Genomic DNA, 20,172 nt, shown 5'->3' with positions numbered 1-20,172 from the left:
AGACATGGAGACCAATGGAATAGATTAGAGAGCTTGGTGGAATAGAATAAACCAGTACATAAGTGGTAGGTTAATTTTTTGTGTGTGTGTGGTACCAGGGATCGAACTCAGGACCTTGTGCTTGCAAGGCAGGTGCGCCACCACCGAGCCAAATCCGGGGCCCTGAGGCAGGTTAATTTTTGACAAGGTTGCCGAGATCATTCAGTGGGAGAAGAGCAGCTTTTCAACAAATGATGCTGAGAAAACTGGATAGTCACCTGCAAAAGGATGAAGTAGGACCCCGACCTTACACCAAAAGGAAAGTTAACTCAAGATGGATTGGAGCCCTAAATGTGAGGCATAGAACTGTAAAATGCTTAGGAGAAAATAGAGGGAAAAGCTTTTCAGCTTTGGATTTGGCAATGTGTTATTGGGTATGACACCAAAAGTACAAGCAGCAAAAGAAAAAGTAGACAAATTGGACCTTGTGAGAATTAAAGTTTCATTCATCAGGGGATGAGTATCATCAGAGTAAAAGTCTAACTGACAGAGTGGGACAGAGTATTTGAAAGCCTCTCCAGAATAAAGTGCTACAACCCAATAACAGCAACAAAGCAACTTGATTAAAACATGGGCAAAGACATTTTTGTCTTGATAGACATTTCTTTGCAGATGAGGCGTAAATGTCCTCTAAACAGATGAGGATATCTTGAACATGACTAATTACAGGAGAAATGCAAATCAAAACTATAGTGAGATTCTGCCTTATACCCATTAGTTCCTACCAAAAACAAAACAAAACACCAAAAAACCCTGTTAAAATAATGTGTTGGCAAGGATGTGGAGAAACTGGAACCCTTGTGCACTGCTGATGGGAATGTAAAATGATATAGCCAATTGGAGAACAGTACAGAGGTTCTTCAAAAACGTAAATGCAGAATTACCATGTGATTTGGCAATTCTGCTCTGAGTGTATACACGAAAGAATTAAAAGTGGGATCTCGAAAAGAGCCAGCCTTCACATTCATAGCAGTGACATCACAATAGCCAAAGGGTGGAAGCCCCGCAGTGTCCATTGATGGATGAATGAAAGCAGAATGCGGCTTACTGTCCAGCTTTACCATGGCAACGGGGATGAACCGTGAGCACATTGTGCTGCATGATATGTCAGTGGTCACCCAAAGACAAACAGTGTGTGATTCCATGCATGTGAAGTCCCTAGAGTGATGGAAATCATAAAGACAGAAAATAGAAGGTGGATTGCTAGCCACTACGGGAGCCAGGAAGGGCAAGTTAGTGTTTCATGGGAGCAGTTTCAGTTCGATATGATAGTTATGGAGATGAATAGGGTGATGGTTGCACATTATGAATGTGTACTTAATGCATAAGATGGTACGTTTTATGTGTATGTATTTTTCCACCACCACCACCACCACAAACAAAAAAGGGAGAGAAGAACTTCCAAGATCAGTTCATGTTTCCACCCCTAAGTGACAGATGTGGATGACAGCTCTGCTGCAGAGGCACCCTGAGGGCAGCTCTCCCCAGCACCTCTTGGCATCTCCAGACCACTCTGAGAGAGGAGGCCGTCTGCCTCCGCCTGTGCCCATGGGTGCTGGGCTGCCTATGTGGCCAGGTGGAGCCCAAGGGGCCTGGAGTCTCCATGGGCTTATTGGACAGGGAGGAAGAAGGGAGGGGGCTAGCTCTGCGTGGCAAGGCACGGTGGGGGTTCTGCTCCCAGCCAGCCCTTTTTTCCTGTAGCCTGAGAGAAGAAATAACTAGGGTTACAGAAGCAGCTGTGGTTGTGGAAAACCTGTTTCTATTTTTTTTTTTTTTTTCGGTACCAGGGATCAAATTTGGGACCTTGCACTTGCGAGGCAGGCAGCGGAACCACTGAGCTAAATCCCTAGCCCGGGCATTCTAGACATTGCAGTTGTTTCCACATTGGCCTGTACCCTGGTGCATTCTGTGTGTATTAGCATGTGTTTCCCATGTGTTAGCCTGGTAAGGACCATCCGAATGTCCCTGTGCTTGGCTCCAGCAGACTCCCTGACATTGTTCCTAGGTGTGTTTGTCTCCCTTGCCCTCACTCTGCTGGCCATTGCAGGAGTCCACAGATTGTTTTCAGGGACAGGGAGGTGGTACATACCTTCGGTTCTTCAGGCTGTCGAGGTCTCTATGTCGGAGTCTGAGAGTAGCCACTGACTGCAGGATGAGCATGGCTGTGTGCCTGCAAGACTATCTGTAAAACAGGCAGCATGCCCTGGACTGTTCATTGGTTATCCTGGGTTACTGTGAGTTAAGAACAAACATCTAGTGTGAAGGTGCACATGGTTGTCCCTTAGTATCCATGAGGGATTGGTGCCAGAAGCACCTGCCCTCCTTGTGGATACCCAAATCCATGGATGTTTAATGTATAATGTGTCACAGTATTTTTCTCAAGCCATGTACACTCTTGGATCGCCTGTAAATCTTCTATCACTTGTAGCACTTAATACAATGAAAATGCTGTGTAGAGTTGTTGTGCTATGTTGTTTAGGAAATGACAGGAAAAATTTGTATACATTCTGGGTGCAAATTGTTTTCCAAATACTTGCTTTCTTTTTTTTTTCCCCGGTACCCGGGATCAAACTCAGCACCTTGTGCTTATAAGGCAAGCACAGTGCCACTGAGCTAAATCCCTGGCCCTCTTCTTTATTTTTATTTTTGGGTAGCACTGGGATTGAACCCAGGGCTTTGCACATCCTAGGCAAGTGCTCTACCACTGAGCTACATTTCCCAGCACTCAAATATTTCAGTGTGTGGCTGGTTGAATCTGTGGTTGTAGAACCCATGAATATGGAGGCCTGACTGTACTTTTTTAAACCTCAGAGACTTAAAAGTTATTCACTACCACTTTGCCCCTCATGTTCCACAACACAAAAACAATCACAGTGTTAAATTGATGATGACAGTGAATGCAGTGTTCTTGGGGCAGCCAGGGTTGCCTGTTGCTTAGGGCAGATGTGCTGTGGGCCTGTCAGATGCCCAGCATGTGTACTTCTCTTGACCTGTGCCGCAGTGCCTAACCCAGGGAACACGCTGCAGGGTATGTGGGGCCGCTGTCTGCATGGTCCCATGCTGTCCCTGGCCCCAGCAGCTGAGGGCCGTCTGGTAGCCTGTGCTTTGGTTGAGTCATACCTGAATGTTCTTCCAACTTTCTGTATTATAGGACTAACTAAAATGTCATGTTTTCCTCCTTTAGTATTTTATTCTGTGCTAAAGTAATAGTTTTGCATTTTTTTAAAACCTGGCAGCATTTTAAAAAAAATGCTCAAAATCTCATTACGTAAAACACTTCAGCCAAGTGTGGTGGCACACACATGTAATTGCAGCACTCAGGAGGCTGAGGCAGGAGGATCACAGTGAGTTTGGCCAGCCTGCACTACAAAGTGAGACCCTGTCTCAAAAAAAAAAAAAAAAAAGCCCATCAAGCTGCTTTGTCTAATATGGTGTCTGGAGTCCCTAGCCCCACTGGATTTTCTCATGTTGAAAACCATTTCCTGAACCCCAGAATTGCATGTTCACAGGGACCTGGACAGCATGCCAGGGACCTTCTTTTCCTCTAGCTCTTGGGTTGTTGGGGTGAGGGTCCTATGGGCCACAGAGGTGTAAAGGTGGTTATGTGTTGAAGTGGGATACCTACGCCTCACTGCAGAGACATAGATCAGTGTCTTAGGATGACTGGCCCGGCCTGGCCACACCAGTGAGGGCTTGTGAGGTCGGTCCCTTCCTTCTCAGCCCTGTGGTCTTTCTGCAGCACACAGTGTTGGGCATTTGGTAGGGTGAGAGGATTCTCAAGGGCAGAGTTTCTTGTGTTCAAGGCAAGGAGATGGTATGGAGTATCTCAAGGCCTTGCTTCTAATGGTTTGGGATTTTACTGCCTGTTTTGACGTTTGCTCAGTGTGTTACTTTTGAAGAAAGCAGGATCTTGGAGATGTTTTGCCTTCCTGTGCAGTTGATAACAAGTGTGAGATGCCTGTCAGCCTTGTACTGACATCCACAAGAGTGCATCCAATAGGGTGGAGTTTACTGATAATTTTAATAAACAAATTTTGTAAACTGTTTCATACTTCTGAAAACAGTTGAATGGTATTTCTTTTCCTCTCTGTCCCCTTTTGGATTTTTTTTTTTTTTTTTTTTTTTTTTTTTTTTTTTTTTTTAGCTTGCTTGCCTTTTGTTTTAGCAGCTGCAGTATCTCGGAAGAAAAAACGAAGAATGGGAACCTATAGCCTGGTTCCTAAGAAAAAGACCAAAGTATTAAAGCAGAGGACGGTGATTGAGATGTTTAAGAGTTTAACTCATTCCACTGTGGGCTCCAAGGTAAGAGCAATGTGTGAGTTATTTGTCACATTTGCTTGTTTAGTGTGTCTCTATGTCTTGGGCCATTTTGGCCAAAGAACATCCTTTGCGATTGTCAGTAATTATTTTGGGGGGTGGGTACTGGGGATTGAACTCAGGACCTCGGGCTTGCGAGGCAGGCACAGTGCCACTGAGCTAAATTCCCGGCCCTGATTGTCAGTAATTTCATGCTTCCTCTGCTGTGGGGCATGGCCGGTGTCCAGGTGGCATTTGGATGGAAACCGCACACTTCCCTGCCCCCACTCCAGTGCCTGCTGGGCTCTTCTTAGGTGCTGGGTACTGCTTGGTGCATCTCTGGCCCCGGCAGGCTTTTGCACCTCCCCAGCATCTTAGGCTCACAGCAGAAGGTGCTGTGCAGAGGTCCTCGTCAAGAACTGTGTGCCTGCTATGTTCCAGGGTGAGAAAGCCTTGGGCGATAGCACGCTGCACATGAATGGGGAGAGTCTGGAGATGGACTCGGATGAGGACGACTCGGATGAGCTCGAGGAGGACGAGGATCATGGAGCTGAGCAGGCTGCTGTGTTTCCCACAGAGGACAGCAGAACCTCTAAAGAGAGCATGTCTGAGACCGACCGTGCCCCGAAGGTAGGGCCGCACTTTCTCGGGTAGGGGCGCAGGTGAAGGAGACCACAGAGTTGACTGAAGTTTCTGAGTATTAGGACTCTGGGCATTCCGAGCCCCTGAGGAAACTTCTGTTTACTTTTTGTTTTTTAAGTCCCCCCCACCCCCCATTTACTTTTTTTTTGTTTTGTGGGTTTTTTTTGGTACCGGGGATTGAACTCAGGACCTTGCGCTTGTGAGGCAGGTGGCAGAACCTCTGAGCTAAATCCCCAGCCCTCCCCCCTATTTACTTTGACTTGGATTTTTATTTTATTTCTCTGGAGTTACTAGTTTATTTTCACTTTAGGAATGTTTGTCCTCCCGTATAGCATCATTGATGTAAGTCTCATGAGCTCTTAAGCTCCAGGTTGGCAGGCATATGAATATTAATAACTCAAAGTTTTAGCTGAGCATGGGTGCACACCTGTTATCCCAGCACCCTGGCAGACTGAGGCAGGATGATTGTCATTAAGTTGTCTAGCTTGGGCAACTTACTGACATAGTAAGACCCTGTCTTGAAATAAAAGGTAAAAAAAGGGCCTAGAGATGTAGCTCAGTGCAAAGGCACTGGGTTCAGTCCTCAGTACTGCCAAAAACCAAACAAACCCAAAGACCTAACTAATGTCCTACTGTGTTCCTGCTATGGCTGCTTGTGTTTGGTCATGCGTGCCTTGCATGTATCCTGGACCTGGTTCATGGAGGATCTGTTGTACTGGTGAAGGTCACAGCCTCTGCCCCTCCTTGCAGATGTGTGTCCAGGGCTCTTTTTGTGACCTGTGGTGTGGTTGTGCTGTTGTGCAGACTCCAGGTGGGTCCCTAGGTGCCAGGTACTCTCTGTACAGACAGCTTGGTCCTGTGTCTGAGGCAAGCCTCACTCTTCTCTCAGCTGCCTCATCCCCCAAAGGCCTGGAGCCACCAGCGGTTGCCTGGGCTTCTCTGGTGCTCCTGACACCTCAGCACTGGCCCCAGCATCTCAAGGAAATGGAGAAAGTTCTCAGAAATAATTTTCTGAGTGGGCTTTAAGGTTTAAGCATAAATTTAGACTTTTTCTGAGAGGGATAAATTAGAAAGTGTCGTGTTTGACAGGGAGGAACAGTGGGAGGCTGAGAATCATGCTAATATTTGTGGTTTACTTTCCAAATATGTCAGACTTTTTTTTTGGTACCAGGGATCAGACTTGGGTCCTTGCGCCTGCAAGGTAAGCGACGGAACCACTAAGCTAAATCCCTGGCCTGAGTCAGACTTTTTTTTGAGAAAACGTTGAACCATCTTTACGTGAGTTATTCTAAACTGTTAGAGAAGTTCCTGGGGATGGATGTATAATCCTGTTGCTTAACTTTTTGTACTTTCAGTAGGGTTTGTGCTGTGTGGGTACCTCCTTTTACATGCTTGGGAGCAAATTTTAAAATGTTAGCTGGGCATGGTGGCACATGGTTGTAATCCTAGCACTTGGGACTCTAAGGCAGGAGGATCACCGGAAGTTTGAGGCCAGCCTAAGGCTATAGCAAGACCCTGTCTCAAAACACAGCAAACAAAAAGAAGGAAGGAAGGAAATGTTATCCCCAGCTCTTAAGTTAATTATTAGAGTAAATTTGGTGGAAAATGTTAACATTAGATAAGATTTTTAAATATTTATTTATTTAAAAGTAATTGTTAATTTTCTTTTTATAGAGAGACTGTAAGGAAGAAAACAAATAGCACTATAATGCTGTTGTCCAGGTAACCTTCAGTGTACTTGGTAAACTTCTTGCACAGCCTCTCCTCCCAGGAAGGGTGGTCATCTGAGAGGCCTCTGTGCCCTGACCCTTATTTCAGGGACAAAAAAGGACCTGCTCTACAGTGGCACTTGTGCCCTTTCCCCTGTTCCTCAGCACAAATCATCATTTCTACAGCTGCATTTATTCTGTTTTGTGACTTTCTTTTTTTTACAGGCAGTGCTTCAGGGGCATTTCATAGCAGACTTGTTGAATGTACTCATGTGTAATAAATGTTATCAGCATTTTTTTGTTGCTGAGTGAGCATCTTGTTATGTAGTCCAGGTTGGCTTTGTACCTTAGCCTGATCTCAAGCTCATGATCTTCCTGCCTCAGCTTCCTAAGTGGTACAGCCAGGTCCTAGGAGCTTTGTGTGAGCCTAGAGTTGATCTGTTGGCTTGATGTTCCCCGTGTGCTGGTCTTTGGCTTGGTCCGTGATGTCAGAACTCAGACACTGGTCTATTCTAACTTCAGAGTTCTGTGTTCTAATTATCATGAACCCACCTCTCTCACTGCTGATTTTTCATAAACTGGCACAAGCTGGCTTCTATACTCTTTTTCTTTTTTTTGGTACTGGGGACCGAACTTGGGTCCTTGCGCTTGCCCAGCAGGCTGCGAAACCACTGAGCTAAATCCCTGGCCCTATACTTTTTTTTTTTTTGTATCGAGGATTGAACTCAGGATCTTGTGCTTGCCAGGCTGGTGCTGTGTTGCTGAGCTACATTCTTGGGCCTTATCCTTCTTTGATTTCCTTCTTTCTTTGTAAATATTTGATTCATATAGAATTCATTTCTTTTTTTTTTGGTACCGGGGATTGAATTCGGGTCCTTGCGCTTGCGCAGCAGGCAGCAAAACCACTGAGCTAAATCCCCGGCCCCTAGAATTCATTTCTTGATAAAAGGTGAGGCAGACATTCTCAAAGTGGGTGAATTTTAAGGTATATAAATTGTGTCTCAGAATTTTCAAGGTAAAGCATGTGGTTAGGGTGTGGCGGGGTCAGTTTCCACTCCACCTCTTGCCTGACATTTCTTCCCCTGCTGATTTAAAATGCCAGCCAAACCCTATACCAAATGGCATGTGAATTTGCATATTTCTGGATTCTGTTTTTGAGATCCACATCTTCCAGAGCAGATATAGGCATTGAACAACCATGACCCTTGTGTATTGATATAAAATAAAAAATAACTAAGTCAAGCTTACCAAAGAACCAAGAAGGAGAAAGTGAAGCAAGCTGAGGCTACGTTGTGCGCTGAGACCTTAAGTACAGAAGCCCTGCATGAAACAGTAGTCAGATGCAACTGTGGACTAAAATAGTCACTTGCCAGGCCTGGTGGCATACGCCTACAATCCCAGCACTCCAGGCCCTCAAGAGGCTGAGGCTGGAGGATCACTGTGAGTTCAGGGCCAGCCTGGGCTACATTGTGAGACCCTGTCTCAATCCCTCTTTCTAGGTGACTAGGGGAGTAGGTAAGAGACTGATTCACTACTAGAAATCTGTTAATAGGATTTACTAAATTAGCAGATTAAATGAGAAAACCCATGGGATATGTGTATGTTTACAAGGCACTGTAAGCTGGGTGGTCGTGTGTGCCTGTGGTCTGATTACTTATGAGACCAAGGCAGGAGGCTCACTGGAGCCCAGCCAGGGTCAAGGCCAGCTAGGGTCACAGCTGGGCCAGCGTCTAGCAAGAGCCCATCTTAAAGTAAGCAAGCAAGCAAGAAATGGCATTTTATAAAGTTCAGCTTTATGTTCTTTAAACTTGGGGGATTATTTTACAGTTACACATAACAATGAATGTACATTTGGGCAATGGTTAAAGAACAGCATCCCTATGTGAGCTCACCTGGGTTTGCGCCTTGAGTTTCACCTGCACTCCTGGAGCCTCCCACCTCCCCCTGTCATCCCCCAAAATTGACTGTCCACCTGAGTGCTAGGACTGTACAATTGTTTGGTTCAGTTTGGTTCGGTTATAGTATGTTTGGGGTTTTTATATTAGTTGTTAATCTTCATTGTTGTAGAGTAGGGGTTTTCCACATGGACTGGGTGCAGGTCTCTAGGTCACTAGGATCAGAACTTACCATAACAGTACTGAGATGTTGTCTGTCCCCTGATCTCCTTTGTGGGAGAACTATATCCTTGTGGTTTGAATATTTTCAGCCTAAATTTCTACAGTAAATATCTTTGATATAATCTATATTAACCAAAACTGTTAGTGGTTTTCAGTAATTTTTCAGAGCGTACAGAGGGTCCTGAGACCAGAATGTCTGAGAACCACATGGTACAGTATTCCCTGTCACTCTGTCCTGGCTCATGTGGCCATCCCACTGTCAGTGGGCATTTGGGTAGTTTCTGTTGGTGCTATTCCCAGTGACAGTGCCATTAGCATCCTTGGCATGGCTGATTCCTTCGAGCACACAGGATGGGCTCTCCATGCCTGTGTTAACACCTAGTCACTGCCACACTGGTGTGCCAGTTGGTTGTGCCAGTTTACGTTCCTACAAGCCACCTCTAAGCACTCTGTCTACTGTGCTGATCTGCCAAGTTCAGCCCTGCCCATCCACTGAGCATAGAGTATGGAATAAATATGTATATTTTGGTACCAGGGATCGAACTTAGGACCTTGTGCTTGCGAGACAGGCAGCAGCACCACTGAGCTAAATCCCTGGCCCTGGATTCATTATATTTTTTAATTTGTACTTCCTTGAATTTCAAGAAAATTGAATATTTTTCAGTATGTCTGTTTGCCACATGGATACCATGTTTGGTGAAGTGCCTGTTCACATCTCAGCCACTTACCTATTGGGTTGTCTGTGTGTTTGGAAAACCATTTTGTAGGTATTCTTTGGTCTGGAAATGGTGGTTATCATAATGTCTTCTTTCACTCCGGCTTCGAGGCTCATTGCAAGGACTGTGACGGCTTAGGTGCAGCAGTCACTCTGGTACTGGTCAGGAGAGAGCTGGGCCCTTGCTTTTCCCTGCACCTATAGCTGGGCCTGGTGAATGGAGTTGTGTCCTGTGGGTTGAGTACTGGCAGGATGGCTGGCACTCAGGCACGGTCAGCTTTGGATCTCCTGCCAGCATCTCCAGGATAGGTATAGGAGTAGTGTGTCTGCCTGGTTGCCTTCTCCCCCTCTGCATAGGTTTCAGCCACATCAGACTCAAGTCCTTCCTACTCACTTGCTCCATGTTGGCTCTTGTCCCTCCTTCTGTTTCCTTGGTATCTCAGCTTATGCCTTCTTCTGTAGAGCTGCCACATGTACAGGCATCACATGACACTTTACAGAGTAACCCTCATTCCCTCCTTTATAATCCCTTGGCTGGAGTTTCAGAAGGAGGTAGAGTTTAGTTTCAATGCTCAGTCTTGTTTAAAATAAAACACTACCCAGTAAATTAAAAGAACACTCATTATTAAATAAAGCTGACTAAAATTGTCAGAATCTTACAAAAAAGGTTATATGTAATGGTGAAATTCAAAGTATTTCTGTCATCAAGTATAAAATGAGGGCAAAGTTGCTGCTTTCATTTCTTATTATGAGCACAGCAGAGTTGACTGTTCTATCTGATGCTATAAGAGAAGAGTCAGAAAGACACATTAATATTTAAAAGGACAGAGGAGAAGAGTTCACTGAGAATATAATCATCCATTTGAAAATCCAGGAAAATCAGCCAAAAATTAATATAGCTATTTGAGCTGGATTTCATGAGATCAAGACATAAAAAGCAGTCATTTTCTCATGTAGCTACATTAGTCTCTTAGAAAATGTGATATCACCATCATCAATAAAATCAAATGCTTAGGGGAAAGAAAAAACTTTTCTAAGTAAAAAACATGGATGTCCAGATAATAGTGAACAGTGAGCACTGCAGTGATTCTTGGTATCACCAGAACACCCCGTAATCAATTTAACAAAAAAGGTGCCCTCTTTCCTAGGGAAATGGTAGAACTTGGTTGAAAGAGGTTGAGAAAAAAATACACTTTCATGGAAGGATCTGTCTTTTGTCCAAACGAGAATATGCATTGTATACAAGAAGTTCAGAAGTTTCCATCAAAATCCCAAGTAGCACCTTCTGCAAGGTTGCTGACTCTGCAGTCAGTAGGCTGTAGAGACCCCGACTCTGAAGAGTTGGAAGCAAGAGGGCAGCAGGAGATGGCACCAGCAGACCAGCGGAACAAGGGCACGTCAGGGCAAGGACGTGTGAGTGAGGGCCCCAGACTCAGGGTAGACCTGTATGTGCATAGAGACAGGTTTTGGGTTTTGTTTTGGTAAGAGTAGGGTTTTAGGTCAGTATCAAGGTATCATGAACTTTTAAATAAATGTTACTGTAACTGTTCACTTGATATTTTACTACAAAATAGAGGCCAATACTTGCATCTTGGTGTATAATGAATGTAAACTCCATTCTAAAGTCAGGTAGTGGGGATGGTTGCATAACTCTGAATATGGTAAAAACTACTGAATTGTACACTTCAAAGGGTCAGGTGTAGAGTAGGTAAATTATATCTTCCTATGGCTGTTATTTTAAAAAGAATTCCAGAGGATTTAGTGTCCACCTAGAGTAACCAAACTGTGGAAGAAAGCGTTGGAAACTTTTTCTGACCATTATTGAGAAAGAAAGGCCTTTTAAGGCAAGAAGCAGACTAAAGGTCTTAGGTAAGAGAATCAGAATCAGAAACTCTCTTAGTTACTTTTCTCTTGTTGCTGAGACAGAATACCCGATACCCAAAGTTAAAGGGGGAAGGGTTTATTTAGCTCACAGTTTGTAGGAGTTTCAGTTCATAATCGGCTGTCTCCATGGCAGGGTGGCATGACAGAGGAGAAACAGTTCATGGTGGGCAGAAGGCAGCAAAGCAAACAAGGGACAAGACAAGCCTCTTTCTGTCTCTTATATTGTATCCAGGCTACCAGGGTTCGGGTGGTACCAAACCAGTCAGTGGACTGATTTAGTAATCACCCCCCTTAACCTTAGCACCCTTAATCCTGGCATTGCACCGTGAATCGATCACATGCTCTAGATCCAGCCCCTCTGCACCAATCCCACCTGTGACTGCATGAGGCTTTGGGGGGACAGCTAGACACAGCCGTAACAGAAGCAAAGCCCAAAGGTCATGTTGGTAAAATATTAAACAGCTGAAAGGTTTCTGTCTTCAGAGAGCATAGCCTCTACAATAAGAAAGCCAGACAGAGTTGGAAGTGAGTGGAGGATGAGGTCACGCAAGATACAACAGAAGAGCCAGAAGAGTCCTGGGTATTACAGCAGATACTCGGTTCCTCCTGTCTTTGGGAAAGTGGGATCCAAGTAAGAGGAAGACTGTCGGAAGAGTGGGTGCCTCTGTGGACGTTTTTGGGAGGTCCCCCCAGAGCCAGTGTGCCCTTTGACAGAGGCATCGCCCATCCGTCCGTGACTGTGGGTTGGCCCTGGGGAGCATGGCTTGTCTAAACCGCAGCTCAAAAGTGAGCCTGCACAGGGAAAGCAGGGACAGTGGGATGCCCTGGTGTGCATCCTTCAGATCCAGGCCCAGCATGTGTCACGCAGCAGCTGAGTTGTCACCCTCAGATGGGCAGGCGAGGGCGGGAAGGGAAGTGCACATGTTTAGGGCCTTTGGCGTGAACACATCTTTGTGCATTGCTAGTGTAGATAGGAAAGATAAATATGGCAGGAAAAAACAAGATGTCTGTTGTTCCGATGTGGAAAGAATTCTAAAACATATCTGTAATCAGAAGAGTTAAGTTCACAGAAGTGTATCTGTTGCTTTCACCCATTCAGACAGGGCAGCAGGTCCACTGTGGTGGCTGGGCTGGGGGTTGTAGCAGTGATGATTGTGTGCTGAACTGGGCTTTTGGGTGGGAGGAGATAGGTTGGGTATTGCTTTGTGCCTTGTGAGAATGTTTTTGCTATCGATACTTTGCCACTTCTTACTAGCACTTGTCACTCTTTGAGCATGTTGTCCTTGTTAGCACAGTCACATCCAGGGCCCAGGGGCTGAATTTGAGTGCAGACAGAGGGCTCCCCTTCTTGTTGTAATCTGAAGACACTGCCAAGGAACAGGCCTGTTTGGGATGGGGCATCCTGGTGGGGAGCAGGAGCAGAAAAGCAGGGTATGTGTGGCTCATTCTCTGCCTGGACACCCCATCCCATCCCACCCCACCCCACCCCACCCCACCAGGGTTGGCCAGGCAAGGCAGTAGAATGACAGTGCCTCATGCCATCCACCTGTGTCTCTAGCACGTACCAGCCGTGTGGTTTAAACATTGTGTTGGATCTGTTAGTCTACACTAAAGGAGCTAACTGGTTCTTCTTTTTTGGTTTGGTTCCCTGGCCACGTGGCTTCCCAGATGGACGGCGAGTCAGAGGAAGAGCAGGAGTCTGCAGACACTGGGGAGGACGAGGACTGTGGAGACGAGTCTGACCTGGTAATCCTGGCACGGGTCTGGTCACAGCAGAGGGTCAGGCAGGCAGGGGCGATCCTGCCCTAGGTGCAGCAGCAGGCCAGGCAGGCCTGACCCAGGGCTGCCCAACATGAGGCTCTGAGGGAAGGGTCTGGTCCCACTTGCTGGTTTCTCAGGCACAAGGCGAGTACGGGTGGAGTGACTGCTGTGAGTGGACACGCGGGTTTTGAGGTGAAATAAATAGGACTTTCATGTGAGCTGGCCACCACAGTGAGGGATGGGAGGGCTGGGGTCCTGCATGGCACTGAGGTCTCTCGTACGGGGCAGGCAGCTGAGGGATGGAGGTGGGGACTGAGGGTCTGTGGGAGGAGGGCGCTTGGAAAACAGGAAGTGTGACAAGGCCCCGGTCAGGGTGAGGCCTCAGGAACCCTGTGTATGAGTGTTAAGTGGAGGAGGTAAGTGGCCTGTGAGTTCCAGAAGGAAGGCTCTGTGCCATGGGGAGAAGGCCTGGGGCCAGGAACCACTCTGGACAGGGAAAAGGTAGCTCATGGTGGCAGCCTGCCACCTGGTGAAGGACACCAGGGCACAGCAAGAACTTTTGTGTTAGGTCTTGTAGAGAAGCCTTGCTTCTAAGGGTAGCAGAGGGAGCAGGGCCCAGGCAGTGGCAAGCTTTGCATGCAGCAGCTGCAAAAGTTCTTCCAGAAGTTTCTCTCCCTGCCCCCCCAGAAGTTTTTCTGTTTGTAGGGAGGAGCTCGGGTCAGTGCAGGCCTGTTTGCTGAAGATGGTTCCCTAGTCCTGTCCTTCTTGGGAAGCCCGGCACAGACAACCCCAAGGCCATGCATGTGGCCCTGGCAGGATGTGGTCTGGTCTGTCTGAATGGCTGGCATGCTGTGCTGTGCATCTTCCTGTGTGCCAAGCCCAGTGTCGCGTGTGCGCGTGTGTGCGTGCGTGCGTGTGTGTGTGTGTGTGGTGGGTATCCTTACTACCCTTCTGCCCTGTCAGCTTGCCTGTCCCTCTGCAGTGCCAGCCAGGCCTAGGAGAGTATGCCAAGTGCCAGATGTGATGCCCTTCCTGCATCTAGACTTTATGCAGATGCCTGGTAGTATTGATTACAGCTTCTTCCCATGTTCTCCATGTACAGAGTTGATGTGGCATGGATTCTAGGGCACAGTGAGCATTGATTACTTCTTTCCTTATGAGCAAGACAGATGGATACATGTGATGAAAAGTGGATTCTCTTTCTGAGCTTATTTACTTAGTTCCTGAGTATAATTTTACAATGTATTGTCTTTTATGTCAAACACAAACAAAAGTTTCAAATTCTACTTAATTTTCTTGGCTCTTTTACCTCTAAAAGGACTGCACGTAGAAAGATAGGGAACAGCCTGGGTATCTTTAGAATGTGACCCAGAAAAATGTCTAAAAGTGAAGTGAATCTTTCAGAGGAAGAATCAAGATATAGCGAGTATTTTATTTTGCAGGCAAACAACTCCTAGTCCTTTTTGCTCTCAAGAGTGCCCCCTGCTTTGCTTCTGACGTACCTGCCCTTTGGTCCTCCAGAGTTCTGAATCCAGCACCAAGAAGAAATTTCTCAAGAGGAGAGGGAAGGCCGACAGCCCCTGGATCAAGCCAGCTCGGAAAAGGAGGCGGAGGAGTAGAAAAAAGCCAAGTGGTACACTAGGTAAGTGCAGAGTGCTGTGGTCTGTGCCCTCACGAAGTGTCTCAGGGCTCAGAAACCAGCCTAGGACTTAAGAGGGTCCACTGTTAACAGATATTTGAAATGACTGTTGGAGAAACTCCAGTGACACTCTGGTGGTTTCCTTCTGATGAACATAGTTGATCCTGGCTGAGACCTTGGGATGACATTTTCTGTTCTAGAAGTAATTTGTTAAGGTGAATGCAGGGATGGAAATGACCCCTTAAATCAGAAGGGGTTGTAAGGTTGGTGTGCCAAGGGTCATTTCTTTTACGGCTCCATTGAGGTGAATTTGGCATGGTTTATGAGTTAAGGTATGTGTAACCATACCACTGCCCCTCATGAACCTCTGCCTTCTGCAACTGTCCCTTCCCCGCTCCAGGCAGCCTTGATCTGCTTCATTTCTGTTGGTGGTTAGCACTTTGTAGAGTTCTGTGTGAATGGACTAGTTCAACATGGATTCTCCTTTCCTCTGACTCCTTTTGAGTTTTATTGTCCTGAGAGTCATTGCATTTCTGTGCCAGGCTGGGTCTTGTCTATTGCTGAGAAGTATCCCATTGTGTGGCTGTGCTGTGGCTGGCTCACCACCAGCTGCGGGTGGGCTGTGGGCCTTTCCTGCTTGGGCTGTTGGAGAGGAAGCTGCTGTGAATGTTTGTGTGTCTCTTCCTTGGACAGCACTCACCACCTAGGAGTGGCATGGCTGAGGCATGTGTTGTGTGCTTGATTTCTTTGGGAGCTGCCAACCTGTTTCTCAATGCTAGGTCCTGCTTTCTGTTTCCATGCAGGGCTTGGAGGTCAGTACCCCTTTGTGCTTGCCAGTGCCTGTTAGGCATGTTCTCTTTAAGTTCCTTTTTCATTTGTTTGTGGATTTTGAGATGAGGTCTCACTGTGTAGTTCAAGATAGCCTTGAACTCACTGTATAGCCCAGAATGGCCTCAGACTCACAGTGGCCCTCCTGCCTCCCCAGTGTGGGGTTCTAGGTGTGTGTCCCTGCGCTCGGCCTCCCTCTGAGGTCCAGTGGGTTCAGTGACTGGGCAGTGATGTCTCTTGGCAGTTTCAGTTTGCTTGTGCTTGATGAATAATGAGGGCACGCTTTTTCCTAGCCTTTGCGTTTTCCTTTTCTGGAGTGTGTTATGTCTTCTTTGCTCACTTCCATCAGGGCTTTGTCTTCTTGTTAACTTGTAAGAGAGATGAGTTCAAGTCTAATCAGATGGATGCTTGCTTGTGTTTATATCTAGTCTGTGGCCAGTCTCTTTATTTTGCAAATGGTATGTTTAAGGTAAGAGCAACAGTTAAAAATTTTTGTTGAAGTCTAATTTATAAATTGTTTTCTTTTATAATTCATGCTTTTTGTGCTCTAAGATATCTTTGACCAACCCAGGTCACCAAGGTTTTGTAGCACATTTCCTTCTGAAGTTTTTCACTCACGGCATGTACACACAGCTCTTGGTGCAATTGGAGGCAGTGTTTGAGTGCAGCTGGCTGCAAAGACAGCTTCTTCTGGAGACAGGCAGTTGATTGGCCCTATTGGTTGAGCTAACTTCTTTTCCTGTTGACAGTTAGGGTGTGGCCTGTTTCTGTGCTTTCTAGTCTGTCCCATTTACTTACGTTGACACCACTACAGACTCAGCACTTTGCTCTCTTCCTTACTGCTTTAGCTGTGCTTCTGCCCTTCTGACATCGCGCCAGTGTTAGTTGGCGTCGGGTGATGGGACTCTGGGGTCTGTTGGGGTCAGCTCAGCTGCCTCCCTGTGAAACTCCTGTCCTTCTGGTTATGTTTCCTTTTCTCTTAACCTTGGATCCCACTGCGATCAGAGTACCGGTGTGGGTTTACTGTTGGCTGACAGAAACATTTGTTGATCTACAACTATAAGTTGTTTTGAGGGTAGAGATTTCTGATTTGTCATCTTGGCTGAGACTTGTCAAATGTATGCCTAAATATTTACTCACATAGGAGTTTGAATTTTATTTCTGTATGTAAAGTGTTTAAAACTATGTAAAGACTTCTCATATTCTTCATGTGGTTGATGATTTCTCAAAAGCGGTTGGCTTTTCCTATTTGTCTAAGGTCTAGGTGCAGAATACAGTGTGAATTAAAACACTCAGGCACCATACCTCAGTATTAAGGGTTCATTATTCCTAGTCACCGAAGTAATATTCACAACCAGTATTGAGATGCTTTGCTGTGAAGCAGCTATTTGCCCTTTGCTGATGTTAAATATTATTCATTGTAAATGAATATTTTTCTTAGACTTCCTCAGTGAAACACTCTAAAACTTCAAATACCCATTTTTTTTATGTCCCTCTTGGGCCCTCCTGGAAAGTGTGGACAGGCTGACTTACAGCTACTGCCATCTGATGTCCCGGGGCGAGGAGACCACAGAAGTCTCTGCGTGTGTACACACACGCCGTAGCCCTCCTCTGCACTACTTCTCCTTGGTATATTCAGCTTTTTTTTGCTTCTAGTGAGTGAGGTACTTCTTCACAGACAGTGTCTGATGGGGCTCGCACTGACCCTTTCTCTGGGAATCCCTGGTTACAGCCAATACAAAGGGAAGAATAGTACCTTCAGCCCATGCAGATTTCCCCGACCATTCTTCATGTTTGGGCTGTTTCTCTTGCAAACATGTTTTATTTTAATGTGATTTACAGGACATATATTTATCCATTTTCTGGATTTTTTCTTTCTTTCTTTTTTCTTTTTTTTTTTTTTTTTGGTACCGGGGATCGAACTCGGGTCCTTGGGCTTGCACAGCAGGCGGCGAAACCACTGAGCTAAATCCCTGGCCCCCAGATTATTTCATCAGCTTTTATTTAGCTGGCAAAGTTGCAGAGAAGAATATTCATATGTTAGTGTCTCGTTTTTCTTGGACCAGCCCCTACCCGGTTGTATGAAGTAGACATGGGGAAGTAACAAAGTGATGTCGAGGGGGGAAACAACAGAGAAACTGGATGGCCTCAGTAATAGTTATTTCAGCTTATGTTATGAATGGGTTCGGTAGCAATAGCTCCTTTTTGGGGAGTTAGCTCTGGTTGGGTGTGGCTCCCCCAGGGTTCTCATGGTATGTGTTCTGTGTAGGTTCCGAGGCCTGCAAGTTGTCACCAGGAAGCACTGAACAGATGGCTCCAGGAGACAGCTCTGGGTATATGGAAGTCTCTCTGGACTCACTGGATCTCCGCGTCAAAGGGATTCTGTCCTCCCAAGCGGAAGGTAAAAATCAGTGTTGGAGCTGTAATTGTACCACCATCTTGTTCTTTGTTTGCTGACCTCATCCTCTGTATTCACCTGATGCCCCCTGGTGGATATTAATAGAAAATTTGATCAAATGCATCAGTTAGAGGAAATGGAACAGATATGACACAAAGTAGGTTTGCCAGGTCACTCACTGCATGCACTCAGGATCAGATTGCTGGTAGTTGTGTCTCAGGGTTGTCCCCATTGTGTTCCAGACACACTTTGTGCAGAATCCCAGATGAAAGTGTGTCCCCTGCCCCATTTTGGTCTCAGATCGTAGTAGGCACTGTAGGTTTGAATCTGTGCCTTTGGGTAGCCCCTGGGTCTCAGAAAATATGTCCTCTGTTAGTATTGAGGTCACAGTTCTTGGGGATATTCTGGAGTGGGATGAAACACTCACGCTGTCTTTGTGCCTTTCAGTTACAGGCGCACCAGTGGAAACTGGAGGCTTGCCCTCACTTCTCCCTCTCTTCTTTACTTTTGTGTTACCTGAAACCCTTCTGTCAGTGAAAAGTAACTGATGGTTGTGTGGTTGTGGAAAGCCTCTGTGAAATGTAATGCAGGGGAAAGTGTAAAATCCCATAGCTATTTACATCCGCATTGATTTTGCAAGTGTAATGTTGTAGATTACTGTCAGAGTTTAATCTTTTATAAGACAACAAATAACCACTTTCTTAGGGTTTTGAATGCTTAGAGGGGAGTGATGCACCTGTGTAGTTCAGGAAACATCTTTAGCTTAAGATGTAAATCTAGGCTTGTCAGCAAAATACTTTCTTTATCCTTCTTGCACGAACTAGAGCAGGAACTCCTCTTGAATGTCATAAGGCCCTCATGATAGGAGCCCCACGTCTCCTTTCTAGATTAAGTATAACTGTTGAAGTTTTCCAAAACTTCAATGTGGAGGACTCAGGAGGCTGGATGGAGATTTGATTGTAAGTACAGTTCTCCCTTCAAATTGGCTTCTGTGCAGTGCAGTGCAGTGCAATGGAAACCCTGCTTGCTGCTGAGGAGGGATGGAGATGAAGTGTGGTGCTCTATACAAACATGTCTGTCCTATCTCTGGTGCAAACAGGGGCAAGGAGTGATGAGTATTAACTGAGAAGGACCAGAAGTGGCAAATTCAGGGGCCAGAATGTTGAGAGCCAAGTTAGAGGGCTAGGAGGAAAAGGCCAATTGCAGTAGCTTCCTTAGATCCCATGGCATTTTATAAATTGACCTCTCAAAATGCACTTACCTGTGATAAATGAACACTGATTGGTCAGTGATAGTGATTAGTCTTTTCTGTCATGCTTTTGATGTAGAGAACCAACATCTTGAAGAAACAAACAGCATTGCTCCCTTGTTCTCATGCTTAAAATGTGGAATTTGGTACCTGAAGAGAGAAAGTGTTAGAGCCAGCATTTGGACAGTGGAGGCCTGAGGAGTTGGCTGGGTTTGGCCAGTGAGGGCAGGTGACATTCTAGTAGTCATGGTTCAAGAAGGCCAGACTTGGCCCAGGATTTAGCTCAGTGGTGCCGCCGCCTGCCTCGCAAGCGCTAGGTCCCGAGTTCGATCCCTGGTACCAAAAAAAAAAGAAGGCTAGACTTAAGCTGGGGCTAAGGAGAGTGTTTGTACTGAGGTTGGGAATCTCCATTTGTGGTAGCTTTCTTCTCATTATCGTTGCTCATAAGTGTGCCGAGGCGAGTTTGGTGATGTAATCCCAGCGGAAGATGTGAGCTTGAGGGAGGTAAGCAACAGGGACTGTGGCAGTGTTGGGTGCAGGAGAGCCAGAGCTCAGTAGAGAGGTGGTGCACACAGAGGTGTCATTTCTCCTGAAATCCTGTAGGTCCTTGCTGCTGGGGACTAAGGCACACCCCAGGCCACAGAGACACCTGTGCCCTGTCGGGCTGCCCTACTGAGTGGGCTCTGGGTTCTGTACATGTCACCTCAGCCTCTTTAGCCAGCATGGTTGGCACGTCAGAAGGGCAGTTAGCTGACTACTTCTTTGTGCAGGTGTGTGTGTCTTCAGTTTTAAAATCAAGTTATTAAGCAGGATCTTCTCAAAGACTCTTCTAGTTTTAAACTTGCAGGGATTCTAATTTGAGTTTTCCCTCATATTTCCTATTCTCTTTTTGAGT

General features: G+C 46.1%; 1 protein-coding gene across 25 annotated transcripts in view; it reads left to right on the top strand.

Annotated features, from left to right (window-relative positions):
- The window catches only part of Ehmt1 (euchromatic histone lysine methyltransferase 1), a 192,149-nt gene that overhangs the window by 102,879 nt on the left and 69,098 nt on the right, over positions 1–20,172 (top strand). For 18 of the 25 annotated variants that reach the window (XM_087182606.1, XM_087182585.1, XM_087182608.1 and 15 more), the window contains 5 exons: positions 4,184–4,341; positions 4,777–4,965; positions 13,071–13,148; positions 14,685–14,805; positions 17,900–18,031. In XM_087182606.1, the coding sequence (XP_087038732.1) occupies positions 4,184–4,341; positions 4,777–4,965; positions 13,071–13,148; positions 14,685–14,805; positions 17,900–18,031 (678 nt within the window). The remainder of the gene's footprint in view (positions 1–4,183; positions 4,342–4,776; positions 4,966–13,070; positions 13,149–14,684; positions 14,806–17,899; positions 18,032–20,172) is intronic. The other 7 variants (XM_087182590.1, XM_087182604.1, XM_087182594.1 and 4 more) reach the window with 2 other exon arrangements.

The sequence above is a fragment of the Heterocephalus glaber genome, unplaced genomic scaffold, assembly GCF_053883595.1.
Source record: "Heterocephalus glaber isolate CG9 unplaced genomic scaffold, H.glaber_assembly_v1.0 deba00001479, whole genome shotgun sequence".
In the NCBI taxonomy this organism is placed as follows: Eukaryota; Metazoa; Chordata; class Mammalia; order Rodentia; family Bathyergidae; genus Heterocephalus; species Heterocephalus glaber.
This window is presented reverse-complemented; position numbering and strand designations above follow the sequence as displayed.